The sequence below is a fragment of the Lycium ferocissimum genome, chromosome 8 (genome assembly GCF_029784015.1).
Source record: "Lycium ferocissimum isolate CSIRO_LF1 chromosome 8, AGI_CSIRO_Lferr_CH_V1, whole genome shotgun sequence".
NCBI classification, from domain to species: Eukaryota; Viridiplantae; Streptophyta; class Magnoliopsida; order Solanales; family Solanaceae; genus Lycium; species Lycium ferocissimum.
This window is the reverse complement of record NC_081349.1, coordinates 36,904,475-36,922,912: the sequence shown is the minus strand read 5'-3', so window position 1 is coordinate 36,922,912 and position 18,438 is coordinate 36,904,475. Positions and strand designations below refer to the sequence as shown.

At 33.8% G+C, this 18,438-nt stretch overlaps 2 protein-coding genes across 3 annotated transcripts; both read right to left on the bottom strand.

The window, feature by feature from the left end:
• Positions 1–821: 821 nt before the first annotated feature.
• LOC132068294 (probable protein phosphatase 2C 49) lies at positions 822–3,746 on the bottom strand. The gene is made up of 2 exons (XM_059461850.1): positions 3,405–3,746; positions 822–2,030 (listed from the first exon to the last, which is right to left on the bottom strand). Exons 1-2 carry the CDS (start codon positions 3,585–3,587, stop codon positions 1,029–1,031), a joined length of 1,185 nt encoding a protein of 394 aa, XP_059317833.1. The 5' UTR covers positions 3,588–3,746; the 3' UTR covers positions 822–1,028.
• Positions 3,747–7,229: 3,483 nt separating this feature from the next.
• LOC132068293 (hydroxyproline O-galactosyltransferase GALT3-like) lies at positions 7,230–13,465 on the bottom strand. 2 transcript variants are annotated; one of them, XM_059461849.1, is made up of 8 exons: positions 12,100–13,465; positions 11,684–11,919; positions 11,012–11,290; positions 10,087–10,215; positions 9,323–9,499; positions 9,136–9,243; positions 8,341–8,583; positions 7,230–7,421 (listed from the first exon to the last, which is right to left on the bottom strand). In XM_059461849.1, exons 1-7 carry the CDS (start codon positions 12,929–12,931, stop codon positions 8,377–8,379), a joined length of 1,968 nt encoding a protein of 655 aa, XP_059317832.1. In that variant the 5' UTR covers positions 12,932–13,465; the 3' UTR covers positions 7,230–7,421; positions 8,341–8,376. The 2 variants fall into 2 exon arrangements, with proteins under 2 accessions (XP_059317832.1, XP_059317831.1); XM_059461848.1 differs by lacking the exon at positions 7,230–7,421 and having other exon boundaries at positions 8,146–8,583.
• Positions 13,466–18,438: the final 4,973 nt, after the last annotated feature.

Sequence of the window (18,438 nt, the reverse complement as noted above, 5' to 3'; positions counted from 1 at the left end):
GGGGGTAAAAAATGTGAAGTGAGATGTATAACAAGTTAGTAGGCGTTTGACAATAACAATTTGAAATCATGATTTCTTATTTTAATTTCAAATCGGCGTTTGTTTACGAAAGAGATGCAAAATCAGGGGGAAAGCAAGAACAAAGGAAAAAATAGCTGCACAGTCCCTACTTCTTACTTGCCAAATAATTCCTTTGTGACAAAAAAATAATGAAAAAGAAGTTCAAGGAAAACATCAAAAGCAAATTTTTGATAATAAAAAAATTGAGCTTTTAGCATCAGTTAAGGGAATTTTTTCCATCACACAGTAATAAGTACATCCTTCGCCACAGGAAATTATGTCCTCACAAACCCTACCTCCTATTTAACCCTCATTCTTGGCCGAAAATAGATTAGGAGCCTCCCCAATCTAGATGAGGTACCCCGCTCTTCACATTGAAAGCCACTCATTTAAGTGTGTTTAAAAAACACGCAGTATAACCAAAAAAAAAACACTTAAATCTGACAAATAAGTCAATAGTTTAAACCCATGTCGCTTGAACTCTTTAAGACTATCGCAAAAGTGTGTGTCGTATCCTCCAACTAGGGGTTAATTTCTCAAATGATCTCAACTAATAGTTATTAACTCAGAAAGTTACCTTATTCCAATTTCCTTCAACAAAGAAAATGACGTTATGAGATAATACTCTCCCAAAAGTAGTGCATTTTGAAAGATCCAACACGAAGTACAACAACATTTTTAAAGTTAATCCCAACAACATGATTTAAACATTAAAGCTAGATGGTTGTAATAAAATGCTTCATGACAAACAAATATTTAAGAGATAACTCAAATATCACACCGTTCCATTAAAAAGAATTGACAGTACATATATACTACAAGGCATTAGCCTCACAAAACTGCTGGCTGCTTTTTCTCACTTCTCCCTGGAGCAGCCTCAAACTGACACCACAGTAATAAAAATAATTCGTATTAACACATTGTAGTGGAAAAAATTGATATGGTCATCAAACAATGCTAGTTTACACTCAATTGCTTCCTAACAAACTTTGTAGCTTCTTCCTCGCCTCTTCGGACAAATTACAACACCTGAATCTTGGCCTCTGGGATGGAACTGAAGTTTGGTGATCAGGAGAAGTAAAGCACACAACGATTGCAGTGAGATTGTCATCCGTGTCATCTTTACATAGAGCTTGATTCACAAGTTCCCTGGCAGATTGCTGCGGGTCATTGTGCAGTCTAAGCTCGTGTCTAACAACATTCACTGCTTCTTGGTTCGACATCACATCCCAGATGCCATCGCAACCAAGTATCATGAACTCATCATCCTCAGTCAACAACGTTTGCTTAACTTCAGGTTCTGCAGTAAGAGGAGATGCTGATCCAAATGGAAGCTTCATATACCAATCTCCAAGGGCTCGAGTAATTGCAAGATCACCATTTAGGCAACCGTATTCAATAATACCGCCTAATTTCTCAACTCTTTGACGTTCCATCAGACAAGTTGGTCTGTGATCTTGAGACAACTGAACTGCCACACCTTTCTTACAAAGGACAGCACGACAGTCACCGGCATTAGCAACAACCAGATGTCTTCCCAAAACCAGCGCAGTTATTGCTGTTGTCCCACAATAGGCATCAACATTACATTCATCGGCTAACGCCTGATCAGCAACTAAAAACGCTCTAAAGTGAGAACTCTCCAATTCTTCCAAGAATGCTTGATCAACAACAGATGTTCGTGGCAAATTAGCATCTTCAAAGAAAAATCTCATTGCATTAGTTCTGATATAAGCAGCTGCATCAGAACCTCCATGACCATCAAACACAGCATAGAACGCACCCGGAAGAGGCCAATTGTATAGAGAACCCAACTGAGCTGAAAGATCATCAACACGAATATGTTCATCTTCATTGGATCTACGAGGCCCAATATCAGTATAGCTACCCGAACGAATAGCTGGGAGAAAATTATTGCTTCTGGCTGAATCTATTATAGTCGTCTGAGTACTAGTTGAGCATCTCACACCCTGATAATTGCAAATATAAAGGTCAAAACACTGCAACAATTAAACTAAACATATAACATCTATCAACAACTACAACAAAAGTCCAAAACTTATTCAAGCATAGCCGCATAGAAATTAGATAATATCGTCAAATAACTTCAATGAAATTCCCATACCGAAAGTAGCACAAAGACCATCGGTTAATCATCTGGAGAGACCCAATGAAAATTCAGCAAGTTAATTCAGTTCCATCAGCGAATAGAACATTCAATCAACTATGCCTCAATTCCATACTAGTCCAGGTCAGGAGTATGAGTCTTTTAAGAGAATTCATAGAAATATACAGAATTTTAACATTGATCATCAACTTAGTGACACACAATTGCAGAACAAAATACAGCTCTAAATAGCAGAATTGAGCCTATTTTATGCCACAGCTAGCTATAATAACTATCTGATGAACTTTTTAACTTCGAACCCTAAGGGTCGTCGGGTAGCTGGTTAGAGTTATGCAGGTATTAGTAGTAATACAGGGATTAGTTATGAGGGAATCTGTGTATTATTTATGCATGGATTACTTATATAGGGTTTAGCTATTCATGTATTAGTTATTCCACCTTGTACAACAACAACAACATATCCAATGTAATCCCACAAGTGGGGTCTTAGACAGGGTAGTGTGTACACAGGCCTTACCCCACCCCTACCTTGAGAAGGTAGAGAGGTTGTTCCGCGAGACCCTCAACTCAAAGAAAGAAGAAAAAAGAGGCAATAGCAACAAGCAAACACAATAGCAAGATAATAAGATAACCGAGGCTAAACAAACAACACATAAAAAATAAATCTAAGAATAAAAGAATACAAGAATAATGCTAAAACTCAAAAAGAAAAGCGCCTGATTACCCATTACCTTTCTACCCTAATCCTTGACCTCCACACCTCCTGTCAAGAATCATACATGAATAACTTATACATGTATTAGTTATGCGGGTTTCTAAATTACAAATCAAACACCATACTAATTCTATACCTGAACAACTTACCTCCTAACCGGCTACCAAACTATGGTATTACTTATGCAGGATTTAATAATTTGCCTGCATACCTCACCTCCAAACCAGAGCTACCAAACGACCCCTAAATAATGCCACATCACAACCTCTAAGCAGATCAAATCCTTCACCAAAAAAAAAAAAAAAAAAAAAAACTAACGGATACACACAGAAAAAGCACGATCCGGATCCCAACAGGGCAAAAGCAGGTGAATTATTTACGATTACCTAAAAGCTTTTAATGGACAGAATTACGTGTACAAATCAAATTGCGCAAACTAACTAACTCAAACAGTTATTACCAAGAAAAAAAAGAAGTAAAAAGGGTAAATCCGAAACATACCGAGTCAGAACGACTAGAAATATCAATATCAAAGGAAACCGAATCATTATCGGCAAATTCACGTGATTTAGTAACAGAGACATCAAATAAATCCAAATTCTCATCAACAGAAACACTAGGCTGACAAAATATATCTGCATCAACTACCACCATCTTTGTCATAATTGAATTCTTCACAATCATCACCAAAATTTGTAAGCCTGTTTTGTTTGTTTGGGTAAATAGGTTTAGGGGGATTTAATTAAATTGTTGATTGAAATTGAAGGGATGCAAGTGGGGTTATTGAGGAATTATATAGATAGAGGGATTAAAAGGCGGCTTAAGAAAGTTGACTCTTACTCGGATTAAAAAGGTTCATGTGGTGGGAACGCGTGATGCAAAATGTCATGCTTTACGGGTAGGAAAGTCGACTCTTACTCGGATTATAGTTTTTTTTTTTTTGTGCCGAATAGCTTTGATAATGTGATTAATTTAGATTCACGCCGCATAAGATCATTAAAAGGGAAACATTTGCTATTAAAAAACATTTCAATTTTGGGAGTCGGCCAGAAATCTCTGATAAGGATGAAGGAATCCTTTTATCGCACTATATGTATTGTTGGTGGTCGGATTATATGATCACATGTAATTAACTTTTAAATGGCTATAGTAAGTTATTTCATTTAGAAATTTAAACTACGGTTTGTTTCAATTGAGTACCAGAACACATGATAAAATATCTCTACTAGACACTTTTGGTTTAAATTTTGAAAAAAAAAATTGCACGCTTTTCCAAATGTCTGTTACGTAGGCAAGTTAACTACTTATAAAATATGTCACCTCCTTTAATTATACTCGTTAGCCTCAATATGTTGTAAAACCTCAAGTATGTTCCAATTGAGACTGATGTGTATAATTTTTTTTTTAAAATGACATTTTATAGTTAACTACCTAGTAGATGCTTGAGGATATGTGTAAAAGTTTTTCCAAAATTTGAATAAAAAATGTTTAATAGAATCACATTACTATGTGTTCAGGTGCTTAGTTAGAACAAATCGCAATTCAAATAGCTAAATAAAATTTAATGATAAATTTAAAACGCTATCGATGTATTAAGCCTTTTAATTATTCCATCTATGTATTTGATAGGAAAGAATATCGAAGTTGTGGTCGAAACAAAAGATCATATCCAAATTAAAGTAACGAATGATTTAATGCATTTAAAATTTCAAAAGTTGTAAAAGTTCAAGTAAAAATAGAATGATGTTAAATATTTTTATAGGTTCCAAAATTAAAAGAGTATTGCATAAATTAAAAAGTAGTGAGTTTTATTAGAAGAGGAAACTCCTCTCTTAAGTTACTTGGTTTCCTATTCTACAAGGAACCTCGACTGACTTTCTAGGAGGAAAAGTTTGGACTTTTTCTAAAATTAAATGCTTTTACGAAAGAACTTATGGAAAACAAGAACAAACTCCATTAATTTTTACAAGAAATTACTCCAACTAAGAGGCAAAAAGAAAGGAATGATCTTGATTAAGATGGGTTATTTCCAGCTTATTGTTCATATAGGTAGCCTATAAAAGCTGTTTATTCTTAATTTAGATACCTATTTCGACCCACTAGGAGAATGATTATATGAATGGTAATGGCAGTGTGGTAAAAATTTAGTTGCCCTCGATGTTTACATATAAATATATGCTTATATATATTTACAAATAGAATTCTATCGCTTAACCTAATATTAGATAATAAATTAATAGTAGATTCTTAATATATATTTACAAATAGTTCTATTTCTTAACCAGGAAGCATCCTTTCCTTTCTCCATAGTTCTACAAATATGTCAACCTTAGCTTGTTAAATCCAAGGTAGAACGTCACTAGTCACGTTAATAATACTTTATTTGTTGGTTTGCTGTAGCAAATGGATAAATACTTATTAATCCCAAGTTAAGTCTACGCCGAGTTGAATAAATAATACCGTATTAGGATTAAGTCTACGTTGACTTGAATAAATAATACCGTATTATCCATTTTTAGGTAATACATTAGTTCTCCTTGAGCTAAAATTTTGTAAAGGAAAAGAGAAGGCAAAAGGAAAATTAGAAGCAATTGTCAAGAGCATAGCTACGTGGTCCATTTAATTGAATCACTTTTAACAGAATACTATTATGTTGCGTAAATGGGGTAACAAGAACTTCTTTTAGTGTATATATATTTTTTAATTATATGTCATAATTGTACTTTAATGGAGGGATAATTTTAAGCCTGAAAAAAAAGGGACAAATTTGGCCCAGTAGGTAGAATGAGGGCATTTTTTATCAGGGTGGAAGGAAGAAAAAATTTGATTCAATAAGTGAAAGAAGGGCATTTTAAGTCATTTCTAATATTTGACGCAAGTAATCGTTATTGAATCAAATTGTAAATTAATCATGCGATCTCTGCATATGTAAGTTGTAAATGGATTGAATCATGTGTTAAAAATTATGTTAATTTTTGTAAGAGAAACACCGACAAATTAAATTGAGGGAAGATTGGTAGGTAAAGACGTAAAATTGAAATTATTTCCCACAAGATAAGTATGCAAAACATGTTACGGAATATCAGAACTCAGAACACGTAGCCCACCAGTGAAATTTTTTTTTTTTTTTTTTTTTTTAGAAACCCAGAAAAACCCAGTGAACATTGTTTTCAGTGAAAAAATAAGAACCCCAAGTGAACATTGTTTTCAGTGAAAAATAAGAAAACTTGCATGAAGTAATAAATTACACGAAGAGATCTTGAAAAAAAAAAAAAAAAAAAAATATATATATATATATATATATATATATATATATATATATATATATATATTCTCAAAAACTAATCCAAACATATCTAAGGAAGCTTTTGTAGAAGCTCTATTCCTCACTTTACGTGGATAGTTTGTCTTGGTCTGTCTTAGTGTTTGAATTCAAAAACTAATCCAAACATATCTAAGGAAGCTTTTGTAGAAGCTCTATTCCTCACTTTACGTGGATAGTTTGTCTTGGTCTGTCTTAGTGTTTTAATTTGGTTTACGAAAAAAGAAACTTTTGAAAAATACGTTTTGGAAGAAAATATTAATTGATGAATACCTTCTTCTTCTTCTCTCTTTCTTTTTTTTTTTTTTTTTTCAGTTGTAAGTAATTAAAAACTTTTCTCCAAATGGACTATGCTTTTTTTTTTTGCAACAAATTAATTAAGCATTTTCCCAAAATTACTAAGACAGTCTCATCTTGAAACATCCATAGTGGCAGTGCTGAGTCACCATCCACATAAGTGCAATGAATTTCCCTCTAACATATCAGTAACAGAAATAGTAAAAAGTTCAAAAATTGCATTCAGAATTAACGTTGGTTTTGGTTTATGGCCGAGAAAAAAAGTAATTGAAAAAAAAAAAAGACCATAATTGGTTTTTTGGTTTTATCTAAAAAATGGACTATGCTTCCATTTTAAAAATATTTTAAGCTAAAAATAATTTTAATGTAATTTATAAATATTTCAGATTAATTAATCATTTTTCCCAAAATATACTAAGACAGTCTCATCTTGAAATTTAAAACTAGGAATGACAATAATGTTGCAGTGCTGAGTCATGTAATTACCAGCCATAACATAAGTGTCATTTTCAATGATTTATTTTCCCTTTTGTTGAATATTTTAATATAATGTCTAACATATCTTAATTATATAGTAACAGAAATTTAGTAAAAAAGTTCAAACATTGCATTCGAGAAAACGAGGTTGAAAAACTCGAATTTTAGTATAAATTTGCCTAGTTCCCATCAAATAGGGTCAAATTCACAAATAGCCACTTTTCTGCCCTTGTAATTAAAAGTAGTCATTATCCTAAAGTTTTAAATTGCAGAAGTAAAATTTTAAACAACAAAATAGTGGCTATTTTACAAACACATGACTAAGAAGTGACTGATAGACGTTATTTCTACCATCATATAGCACTTGGCATTTTGTTTGGCCTAGAACATAGTGGAAATTTTGCTGCACATAGAAGCAATACCTGTTGAAACATAAAGTGTCTGAAAGTGCTTGAGGGTCAAACTTCTCTTATGATCAGTCACAACACTACCTCTAATTGGACCAAACACTAAAAACAGATGCCAATAGAATTCAACACGTAATGGGATATTGGTATAGGATTTGACATTAACTTTTGTAACCATTTATATTATAGTCAAACCTCTCTATGACAACTTCATTTGTTCTGATACTTTTCTATGACAGCTTCCATAATAGACTTTGAAACCTCGCCTTCCCTTTCGATGTCCGATCCCAGATACCATGACTTGCCTTCAAACGGCCCATACTTTTTTGGCTGTTATAGCGAACACAAACGAAATATAGCATAACATAAAAGATTGTTCCACGCAAAATATAGTTGTTATAGTGAAATATTGTTATAGAGGATGACTGTTATAGAGAGGTCTGACACTCTTGACTGTATATTCTTTTACATCATAGGGTTAACATGGCCAACCAATAATAACATGAAACTGTCAGTAATAATCCTAGTATGATAACCTAAACATTGCAGTAAATAACTTGTTAGATTAAAATACATCGACAGTGTAAGGATTCTTTGTCCTGTCAATGTAAGGATTTTTCACACTATCAGAGTGTAGATTAACATGTGATAGCATATTTGTTACAATTTCTACAGATTACCAATTAATGTTTATCACAACTGTAAAAAAAAAAAAAAAAAAAAAAAACTAAACTGCACATAGAACTAAAACTCCTTAGCATCATTTCCTTTTCAACATTCAACATCAGCAGCATTACATGAATAACAACCATGACAACAACAATATCGCGCCACCGAAACAAATACTCCTATACAATTGCAGTTTGACCTTTTGTCAAAGAATAAACAAACAGAAGATCATATTTGAAACCATCTGCAAAATTTGTATACTCACTAGTAAAAAATTTGCACTTTTAGGATTGCAGCACAGTCACTCGCAGCAGTTTGGTTCGTGCTCTTTCTGCAGCTTCTCCCACAGACATAGCACCATCCTTGGATTCTGATAATGTGCAAGGATATACCCTGATTCACAACCCGCATTGTAAAATCTCTCATCATGAACATACTGTACTTTGTGACCCTTCCTCCTGAATTCCTCAACCCAAATTCCCACAGCAACATCTTCAAGTTTAAAAAGCTGGCACAACACAAAGATTTACAGAAAACTGACATTATCCGCAAAAACAACAGACAGATTTAGCATTTTAGTGGAAGTTTGACATTGGAAGTTTGTGTCATGTGCTTCTTTCTATTGATGATAGTAAACATATATCCTTTTTGATTTATTATCCCCCATTTTCTTTGTTTTCTTTCCTTTAAGGGTATAATTCTCTGTACCATGTTTCATATTTAGATTAGGATAAGGCATTTAAACACACCTAAACTATTGTGAAATTGTCAACTATACACCTAAACTATGCAGGATCCTATGACGCCCCTGAACTTATTTTTTTTCGCATTATTCACACCCTTCACTAATAACCTGGTAAAGAAAATAAGTTAAAATGTAGCATGTCCATACACACGCCTATACAAGACAAAAAAAAAGGGTCTTAATAACTTTGACTCTCGAAATCAGAACTATGCCACATAAATTGGGACAGAGGGAGTATATCCTGGTTAGAAAGAAAAATCAGGTTAATAAGAAAGAGTAGATTCTTTTTTCTTAACAATATCAAATGAGTATTACCATCAGTTCCCTTTCTTGATGGCCCTGAACAATGAACTTAGCTATATCCCGAGAAATAATATAACCTGGTCCATGTGCCCATGGGGGATAGGAGGGAGGCGGATATTCCTGCAGAAGGAAATCGTGATTAAGGAGATAGTAAAATGCTATAGAACGAGTCGACAACACAAGTTTAGAAATCGAATACCTCAGGACTGATGTACCACTTGTTTTCTTTTTCACGGTGAGGTGCTGACTCAAAAGATATTCCACCATATAATAGACCATTAGGATCCTTTCCCTTGAGGCTCGACAGAACTTCACCAATCCTCACAAAAGCATCGTCATCAGTCTTCATAACATATTTCGCAGGTAGGATTTTAACCTGCAATTTAAGCACAAATATTGTATCAACCTTTCCACAGAGTATGTCTATGCAGTCGAATAATATTCCTAGTTAACAATAAATTGGGATTTGTTTCTTCTCGTCAGATGAGACATTAAATACATCTAGAGTGTCCATAGCTTTAATGAGTGTAATAGTCCTTAAATCACATTTTAATTTAAGGATATAGCAAGGGATATTTTATAGTGCTATTAAATTATTTGGCCGCTCGGCCAAAAAGTAATTACAGCCGCTAACCAATATATAAAAAGCATGTACATTTTTTGTATATTACGATAAATATACAGAAAATATACATTTGCAGGCTACTATTTTGACGAGTGGCTATACAATGTAAAATCCCTATTTTATATACACACCAGAAAACTTTGTACGCACTCAAAAAGCATTCATACACTACATATTCTCCGAAATGAATGGTGGAATAAGACTTTATAAAGCTTCTCTTGGAGTGTATGCAAGACTATTCTTTAGCAATTATAAATAAGAGAAAGCTCAAATTTGTTGCGGATAATTAAATAACGAATAAATTCTATTTCTACTCATAAATACTTGAAAGTCCTTACACCCATAATGCAAATTGCTATGGTCTTCAAAGTGAGCAGGCTGTAGTAATCAACAAAAGGCAATAATTGGATATCTCCATAGGCTTGTGCTTCCTTCCACAGCTCAAAGTTGACCTGCCTATTTTTGTCCTGCATTTGTTTTCAAAAGGACATATAAGTAATAACCAATTACTAATAGAGAACGAAAAATGTTAGACAACATAATTGACCAACAAAGGCTAAACACCAATATGTTAAAGAGGTACTCACAATAAATTGCAAGAACATAAGCCAAGCAACTATAAAATAAAAATACTCTAATTGAACGCCTCAATTCCAAAGGCCAAAATAGAAGAGACAAAGCATAATCACATATGACAAACTTCAGATAACTTGAAGCTGTTCTTCAAATCATGAAAGCAGTCGCAAGTTGCTAAATAGAAGCGCTTGATTTAGAATCTTAATATTGTCCCTTAATTGAGAATTCTCAGAAAACAAAGAATAGTTGACATGTAATTGTTTAACTAAAGCAACAGATGCAGTAAGTTGACTCAGAAACCTATATCTAGCCCATCAGAAAGACCAAGCCAACAAAAAATGATCATAGGAGGACTGTAGCAACCATACTATATTCAGTACTCCCTCTGTCCCAATTTATATGAAGGTGTTTGATTGGGTACGGAGCTTAAGAATGAAAGGAGGACTTCTAAAACTTGTGGTCCAAAATAAGTCAATAGATATTTGTGTGCCCACAAATCATTTCACTAAGGGTAAAATGAGAAGTTTAAAGCTAAATTAGTACTAAATATAAAAATGCGTCTTTTTGGGACTGACTAAAAAGGAAAGAGTGTCACATAAATTGGGATAGAGGGAGTACTTGAAATAGATGGTAGAATATGAAAATTAGTGACCATAATAACTACTTCTGGTTGAATGCCTCACTTACAAGACCAATAAAAAATCGGACAGCTACTTCTCCTGACCGCACAGCTTCATATTGCATCCATGATTTCCTCAGTGCCATGCGTCTCTCAAAATTGTTTCCGGTAGAAAAAACCCCAACTAACATGACAAGCCTCTTTTTAGGAGTTGCTGGAGCTTTGAGGTGCTCAACATCATAACCCAAGTCCAAATCACCGGAAACAGGTAATCCTTTCGCTAAGATCGATATGATGTCCACACCACCTATCACATTGACTCCACTAACCAACCAAGGTTCGAGTTTCTGCATTTGAAGAAACACAACACAATAAAGGAGTTATCCGCTAAAAAGTCGTTGGTTGCCGGTTAGAGTTATGCAGGGATTAGTTATGCAGGGTTTAGTTATTCATGTATTGGTTATTCCATCTTCTATCCAGCAAAAAATAATACATAGATCTCCTCATTACTTATACACGTATTAGTTATGCGGGATTGTAAGCTGGTAACCAAACACCATACTTGGTGTACTGAATATTATACATAGCAACTGAAATGCTATCACATGGTACTAGTTATGTTGGTTTTAATACATAGATAATTCACTTCCTAACCAGCAACCAAACGACCTCCAAATTCATGTGACAGTTCCAAAAGATAATAAAGCTCAGTGGATCTGTCTGAAACTAACAACACTAACCTCTCTGTAGGCAAAAGAAGTCTCGTGTCTTCCGTTGACTGTCATATGGAACCCCTCTATACCAGCCCATAGTGTTGCAGTAAATGGGTTACCTTCAACAAAAGGGTAATTTGTAGTACCGTAGGCACTAGAATTTGAGACATCTGTGGACTTTGGATTGCTAGAATTGGTAGTATTTGCAATTTCTTCTATATTATTTCGGAAGACTTTGGCATTGCATTTGACTAGTCCATCAACTGATATATATAGGAAAAATATATCAGATCACTACGTTTATAAGGAGCAACGGAAACAATAAGATGCCAGCAATTAGGTTATCCAAGATCGCATATAACAGATTCTTCCCTGAATGAACACAAATTAGAAGATGAAAAGATGCGAAGTAATATTTGTTTTTTTTTGTTTGTATAATTTACCTTTTATCACGTCAGTAGAGCCATGATCAGGGCATTTTTCCACCGTACCCCACCCAGATTCATTATTCCATGTATTTTGAGTGATAAGGGGATCCTTTGTCAAGTTCTCCCCTGGCAAAATTACATTATAATCCAAAACTATAGGAGGCTTTGTTTCCTCCGGAAGTTTTGAACCCACAAGCTCAATTTGAAAACTTTCTTGTTTTGCATCAGGTATGCCTATCACAGTAATAGATGAATCCTCAACTAAGCCACAAGGGATCCTAATATTGCTCCCATTGAATGCAGTCACAGAATAAGGGCAATACTCATTTTCCTTCTCATCCAGAGATGCTTTAGTGGCCTTACCCTTCTCAATAAATAACACCAAATCTTTCCATGCTATAGCAGCCTCTTTAACTCCTTGAGCAGTTCCATTCAGACCATCTGACCGAGATAACAAGAATCTCATATTACCCCATGTTAGCAATGCCTTAGACTCTTCCCTCGAAAAATTATTCGAGCTGTATAGATCATTAAGCCCTTCGACATCAATAAGACGCGGTTTTTCCTTAAAAGCTACTAGCTCTACCGGTTTCGATTCATGTGATTTGACATATTCATCAACAACATCTTTCGAACCTTCATTAATGTCCGGATGGTCATTAAAAAACCCATAAACTGATTGCTTTTTTGGAGATTTTCCCACACTGCTGTATGACTTTTCTACATTGTTGTATGTTATTCCTAAGCTGCTGTATCGAATCAACAAGATCATTGCAAGACAAATAATAAGCAGGCATCCAGCCCATTTCTTCCTTCCCACTTTTCTTGTCAATAAATACTTCTTCATTCCCACTTTACTTCAGCTTGTACTTAACTAGTGTCCCACCAGACGTCTCGTGTTCGAGCACCCTTTGTTGGGGACCGTTTTGTCCCTTAATGTGGGATTTCTCAGCGTGAATCCAGATTTAGTCGGGCCCCACTGTGGGTACCAGACACGGGGTGGAAAACGAAAAAAAAAAAAAAAAAAACTAGTGTTCCACCACAGTGGTTCCAATCCTTAGTTTTTGACAACCAAAAACTGAAAAACTTGAATGTGCACTTAAACCCAGAATTAAAATCTCCACATGCCCAAGCAGAGATACGCAGATTCTAACATTCTTGAAAATAAAAATCAGCTTTTTTTATCTCTTTTACAGTACCCCTTGTTCTTTTCTTGTTTTACAGTGAATTTAACTTCAGAGAAAGTAAAAAAGTTTAGCTTTTTAAGTAAATGGGAAGAACCAAAACCTGATAAAGATCAAGAAACAAAACAATACATCAACAACAACAACAACATACCCAGTGTAATCCTACAAGTGGGGTCTGGGGAGCGTAGAGTACAACGCAGACCTTGCCCCTATATTGGGAGGAAGGGAGGCTGTTTCCGAAACAATAAGCACTAAAATTAAGCCATGAAATGCAGCAGAGATATACAGATCCTAATATTCTTGAAAATTAAAAGTAACTTTCTGCCTCTTTTCTCTGTTCTTTTTTGTTTTACAGTGAATTTAACTTCACAAAAGTAAAAAAGTTTAACTAGTTTAAGTAAATGAGAAAAACAAAAGATGGTAAAGATCAATAAGCACAAATGCAGCAGAGATATGCAGATTCTAACATTCTTGAAACTTAAAAATCAACTTTTTGCCTCATTGTTTTTCTGTGCTTCTTTGTTTTAACTTCAGAAAGTAAAAAAGTTAAGTTTTTTATTTTTAAAAGTAAATGTGGGGGAAACAAAAGATGGTAAAGATCTAGAAGCAAAACAATAAGCACTAAAATTAAGCTCTGAAATGAACCTCTGGATCTGCACTCCACAAAAACAAGACTTTCTTGATTTCACTGAATAAATGAACTGAATTTAAATCTGTAACTATAATTGGAAGTTGGTATTTGAGAGTTTACTTGTTTAGTGTGGATTGAGTTTCAAGAACTTAGTTGTTCTTCATTCAGTTTAGCTCTCAGCTATTGAGAATTCAGTAACCAGACTTCTGTTACATGGAACGATGGCGTTTAAAGTGTGGATTAAATTATTCTTATTTATTCTTTAATCTCAATTTAATAAGTACTAACTTTTTGGGAAAACATCACTGAATACCTCAAAATATAACATATTTACCCCTTCTAAATTAATTTCGCTTCTAAACCCACCGGCTGAAAATATTTACCTGACATACCTCTCGGTCAAACCCCTTCCTCCATGATATCATCGTAGTATATTTATATATCACGATGGTATTATAGAGGACTAAGAGAAGGACTGAACCAGTCCTTCGCGATACCATTTTAGTGTATTTATATATCATGATGGTACCATGGTCCTGAGGAGCTTCAGTCCTTCATAATACCATCACGATATATGTATATAAGACGATGGTATCATAGAAGTTTTTTTTTTTTTTTTTTTTTTTTAGAAAAGTGTCTTTTTGAATAAATGAACATGATCATCCATAATACCATCTCAGTATATTTATATACCATGATGGTATCATGCATGGAGGACTAAAAGAAAGACTGAAGCATCTTTCATGATACCATCTCAGTATATTTATATAACATGATGGTATCATGGAGGAATACGAGAAGGAATGAAGCATCTTCCGTGATATCATTTCGCATATTTATATACCATGTTGGTATCATAAATGGGGGCATCTTGGATAAATATTTTTTATTTTTCTGGGGGTACGAAAGTAATGAGAGTATGGGCGGGTAATTATTTTGATTTGAGGGGGCATGCATGATCTTTCCCCTAATTTTTTTACCACATTAATCTCTCTTCACATTTTTGTACTATCTATTTTTAGTAAAAACGACAAGTTAAGTGGACCGAGGAGAGTAGTATATTTCAAATTGTTTGGGAAGCTTAATTTTGGATTCTGGCTTTACCTTAATTAATTTTGTTAAACGCGAAGGAAAAAGGTCCAAATTTATTCATGTGCAATTTAAAATTGCTTAATTCTTTCCTCTGTTTAATTTTTTATTCATTTATATTCTTATCGTTTGTAAATAATTTCATATCTGCCTTTGTCATTAATAGAGGGTAAACTTCACCTGTCCATCTTTTTTTTAAAAAAGGGTTCAAATTTACTGAAAAACTTTTGACTATAGTTTAAAATTATTCTCAAATTAGAATTATATTTTAAGGATAAGAGCAAACATTTTTCCTAATGACAGTGTAATATTAGATCAAAAGTTTGAAGAAGAGCAAAGTTGTTCAGTTTTGGATAATATAGATGTAGTGGTGGGCACGGTATGGTAGATATCGATTATCATATCGAAATCGAATTTTTTTATACTGCGGTTTCAGTATTATGGTATTTGGTACGGTATTTGGTATGCATTTTTTTTAAAAAAAATTGGTATTCACAAAGAAAATACCAAAATACCGAATACCATACCGAAATATATAGTTACATATACAATTCATATATCTTATTATTATGATACTACCAAGGAAAATACATAAAATGCACCCTAATGTTTGTCCAAATTTGCAACGACGCATCTAATCTTTACGGGTGACCTATTACCCCCTTGTACTTATTTATAGTGTGTTTTATTGGCCATTAAAATGTCACCCCTAATTTTTTAAAGTATGCAATGTGTCAAAATGTGTAATTAAAACCCAAAGTTCTTAGAACGGTGGTCGCGCCCGTCGTTGGCGCCACGCCACAAGATCACACCGTAAGATTTCGGATCTCCGTAACCCGACATAGAAAAGACTACATCAACCAATACCCTTACCATTATAATATGCATATCATAATGCGCCGAGCATTGCTTATTTTTTTCCCATTCATATTTTACATTAAACCTTAGATGAAAAACTAAGTTTCTCCAAAGCAAAAAAACGGAATCCGAGCCCGACTACTTTCAAATCTTCACATCATATGCGCATTTTTTTGCTTTATAAAACCACATTCTTAGTCAAATCGTTGTAACGAACAAAGTTTGGGGTTTGGATTTTGGTCATACATTTTGCTAAGACATGCCAAAGAAAGAAAAGAGCTTTACATAGATTTTATCTCTTACAACACATAACTTAATGTATACATTAAAAATTTGGACCTCCCCTATATATTCACCAACCCGGAAATTACCAAACCAATAATCATAATAACAATATCGATAGATATCCAAAGAGAAAAATGAAAGAAGAGGAGAGAAAACATATTTAAGCTTCAAATTTCATCGTCCAATACCCGAGATCCTCCAAGTTCAACAAGGGTAACGACAACACATTTTTACCTTCCAAATTCATTGTCCACAATTCCAAATCGTAATCCTTACAATTATGAGAAAACATATTAAAATCATATGAACCTTTCCAAACAGCCCACAACCATCATACATGGACCATCAAACATTTAGTTTACATCATAGTTACGGGTTTCAATTTTTTAAGCTTCCACAACACACAACATTGGAGTTCTAGTGGAGTTACAACAACACAAAATCATGGGTAACTGTACAACAACCACACACACACGGCCTATTGACATGGGTACAACACACAACCCTTCATGGATAAATTGACGGGGTTGCAAAAGAAAAAAACATAGTTGTTGGGCCTTCCATATGTCCTCAACGGATGCGAGAGCCTTTCAATTAGTAAGAAAACATGAAGAAGGCATAAAAACAAAAGGGATTAACCTCTCTCTCTTTTCTTTCTCTTCGAGTTTAATATGTAATTTTCCACACACACACACCTTGCGCGTGTCCTCTATTTTTCTCCAAATTTTTTTCAATTCTTTTTCTTTTCTTTTCCTCCAAATCTTTCAGAGTTTTCACATGAAAATGCCTAATAAAACATCATCTAATTCCATTCATATATAGGTATGTGGCCATGGTAATTTCATGAATTTTTTTTTTTTTTAAACTTTCCATAATGCATTCTTAATCCCAAATTTTTCCTTAATGCTTCCTTCCAACCAAATCATAAACCATTTGTCGTAAAGCATCGAGAGATAACCTTGTCCAAATCTTCGGCCTTAAAAATATTGGGGTGCGAGATTTTAAGTATTTGATACCCAACAAATATATAAACTAGTATTACTAGAAAATTAATTGGCCATTAAACATTGAAACTTTGACTACTCTATCTGATTTAAATGAACCGCTTTTTTTTGTGTAATTGATTCTAGTCAAATCGTTGAGATGGGGTTTGGATTTTCTTTTAAATATTTTTACATATGTAATTGGGGGTGTTAACCTATAATATAATTGAGACATTTCTTGAATAGTCTTGAATCCATCCCTTAATTCTCTACGATCTGTGTATATGTAGTGGAGTTCCAATCGAACGTGGTATTGACATGGGTCAACAATGTATAAATTGAGGGGTTAAAAAACATAGTTGTTGGGTGGCAAAAACCAATTTATGCACCTTACACGTACCGTGTCCTCACGCTCAAATCACCACAAAAATGCCAAACTTAAAAATATCTAACCATACCGCAATTAATTTTCAAATATATATGGAAAATTAATGGTATTGACTATCTATCTTGATTTAAATCGAATTGATTTACGAAAATTATTTTCTTTTCATATTTTTACAAAATTTCAAATACCATACCATACCGTATAGTGGCAACGTAACCCTTTTCCTTGCCTAAAAAGACAATAGTTTGCTCCAAATTGTGAGTTTATATGAGTAAATAAATAAAGCTTAATTAAATATTGAGTCATGGTGGTCAACAGGAGTTGTTAACCTAACATAGCCAGGTGATTCCCATGTAGGATGTCTAATTTTATTTTTAGAATTAATCCTTTTCTGTTCCATGTAGGATGTCTAATTCTTAATTAATCCTTTTCTTTTTTTTTTTTTTTTTTTTTTTTTTTTTTTTTAAATGAAAGGGGTTGATAATGTGTGCCCCAATATAATTTTGGTTGAGGAACAATTAATAGAATCAACTAATTAAATCCTTGGAACTCACACAAGGGAATTAGTGACTCAAAAAGAACAAGAAAAGAAAGGTGGTCAAGCTTTTCAAGTACATATTTAGATGGCATGTAGTGTTTTCAACTTTTATTGGATGGTATACATAAATTTTTGAGTTAGATCTTCCAACTACTTTGTCTCTCTTTCAATTATATTTTCTTGGTTATGCTATATTAGATATTAGGTACCACCAAAAAGTTGTAGTAACTCGGATAGTGTTTTACCACTTTTAATCAAAGATTTCGGGTTCGAGTTTTAGAAATGAATTTTTTTTATTTTTTTTTGGTGAGGAGTAATTGCCTTAACTGATCTTACGCGTCGCGTATACGAATTAATCGAAGCCAAATAGAAAGCCCCAAGGGCGCCATATTCTA

Bases quoted from the DNA above. Each gene is read 5' to 3' on its own strand.
- LOC132068294 (XM_059461850.1), bottom strand. From the start codon at position 3,587: ATGATTGTGAAGAATTCAATTATGACAAAGATGGTGGTAGTTGATGCA. The intron at 2,031-3,404 runs GTATGTTTCGGA...TGCAATTATCAG, and splicing joins TTTCTAGTCGTTCTGACTCG to GGTGTGAGATGCTCAACTAG.
- LOC132068293 (XM_059461849.1), bottom strand. From the start codon at position 12,931: ATGAAGAAGTATTTATTGACAAGAAAAGTGGGAAGGAAGAAATGGGCT. The intron at 11,920-12,099 runs GTAAATTATACA...TATATATATCAG, and splicing joins CTCTACTGACGTGATAAAAG to TTGATGGACTAGTCAAATGC. The intron at 8,584-9,135 runs GTAATACTCATT...GTGTTGTGCCAG, and splicing joins ATCAAGAAAGGGAACTGATG to CTTTTTAAACTTGAAGATGT.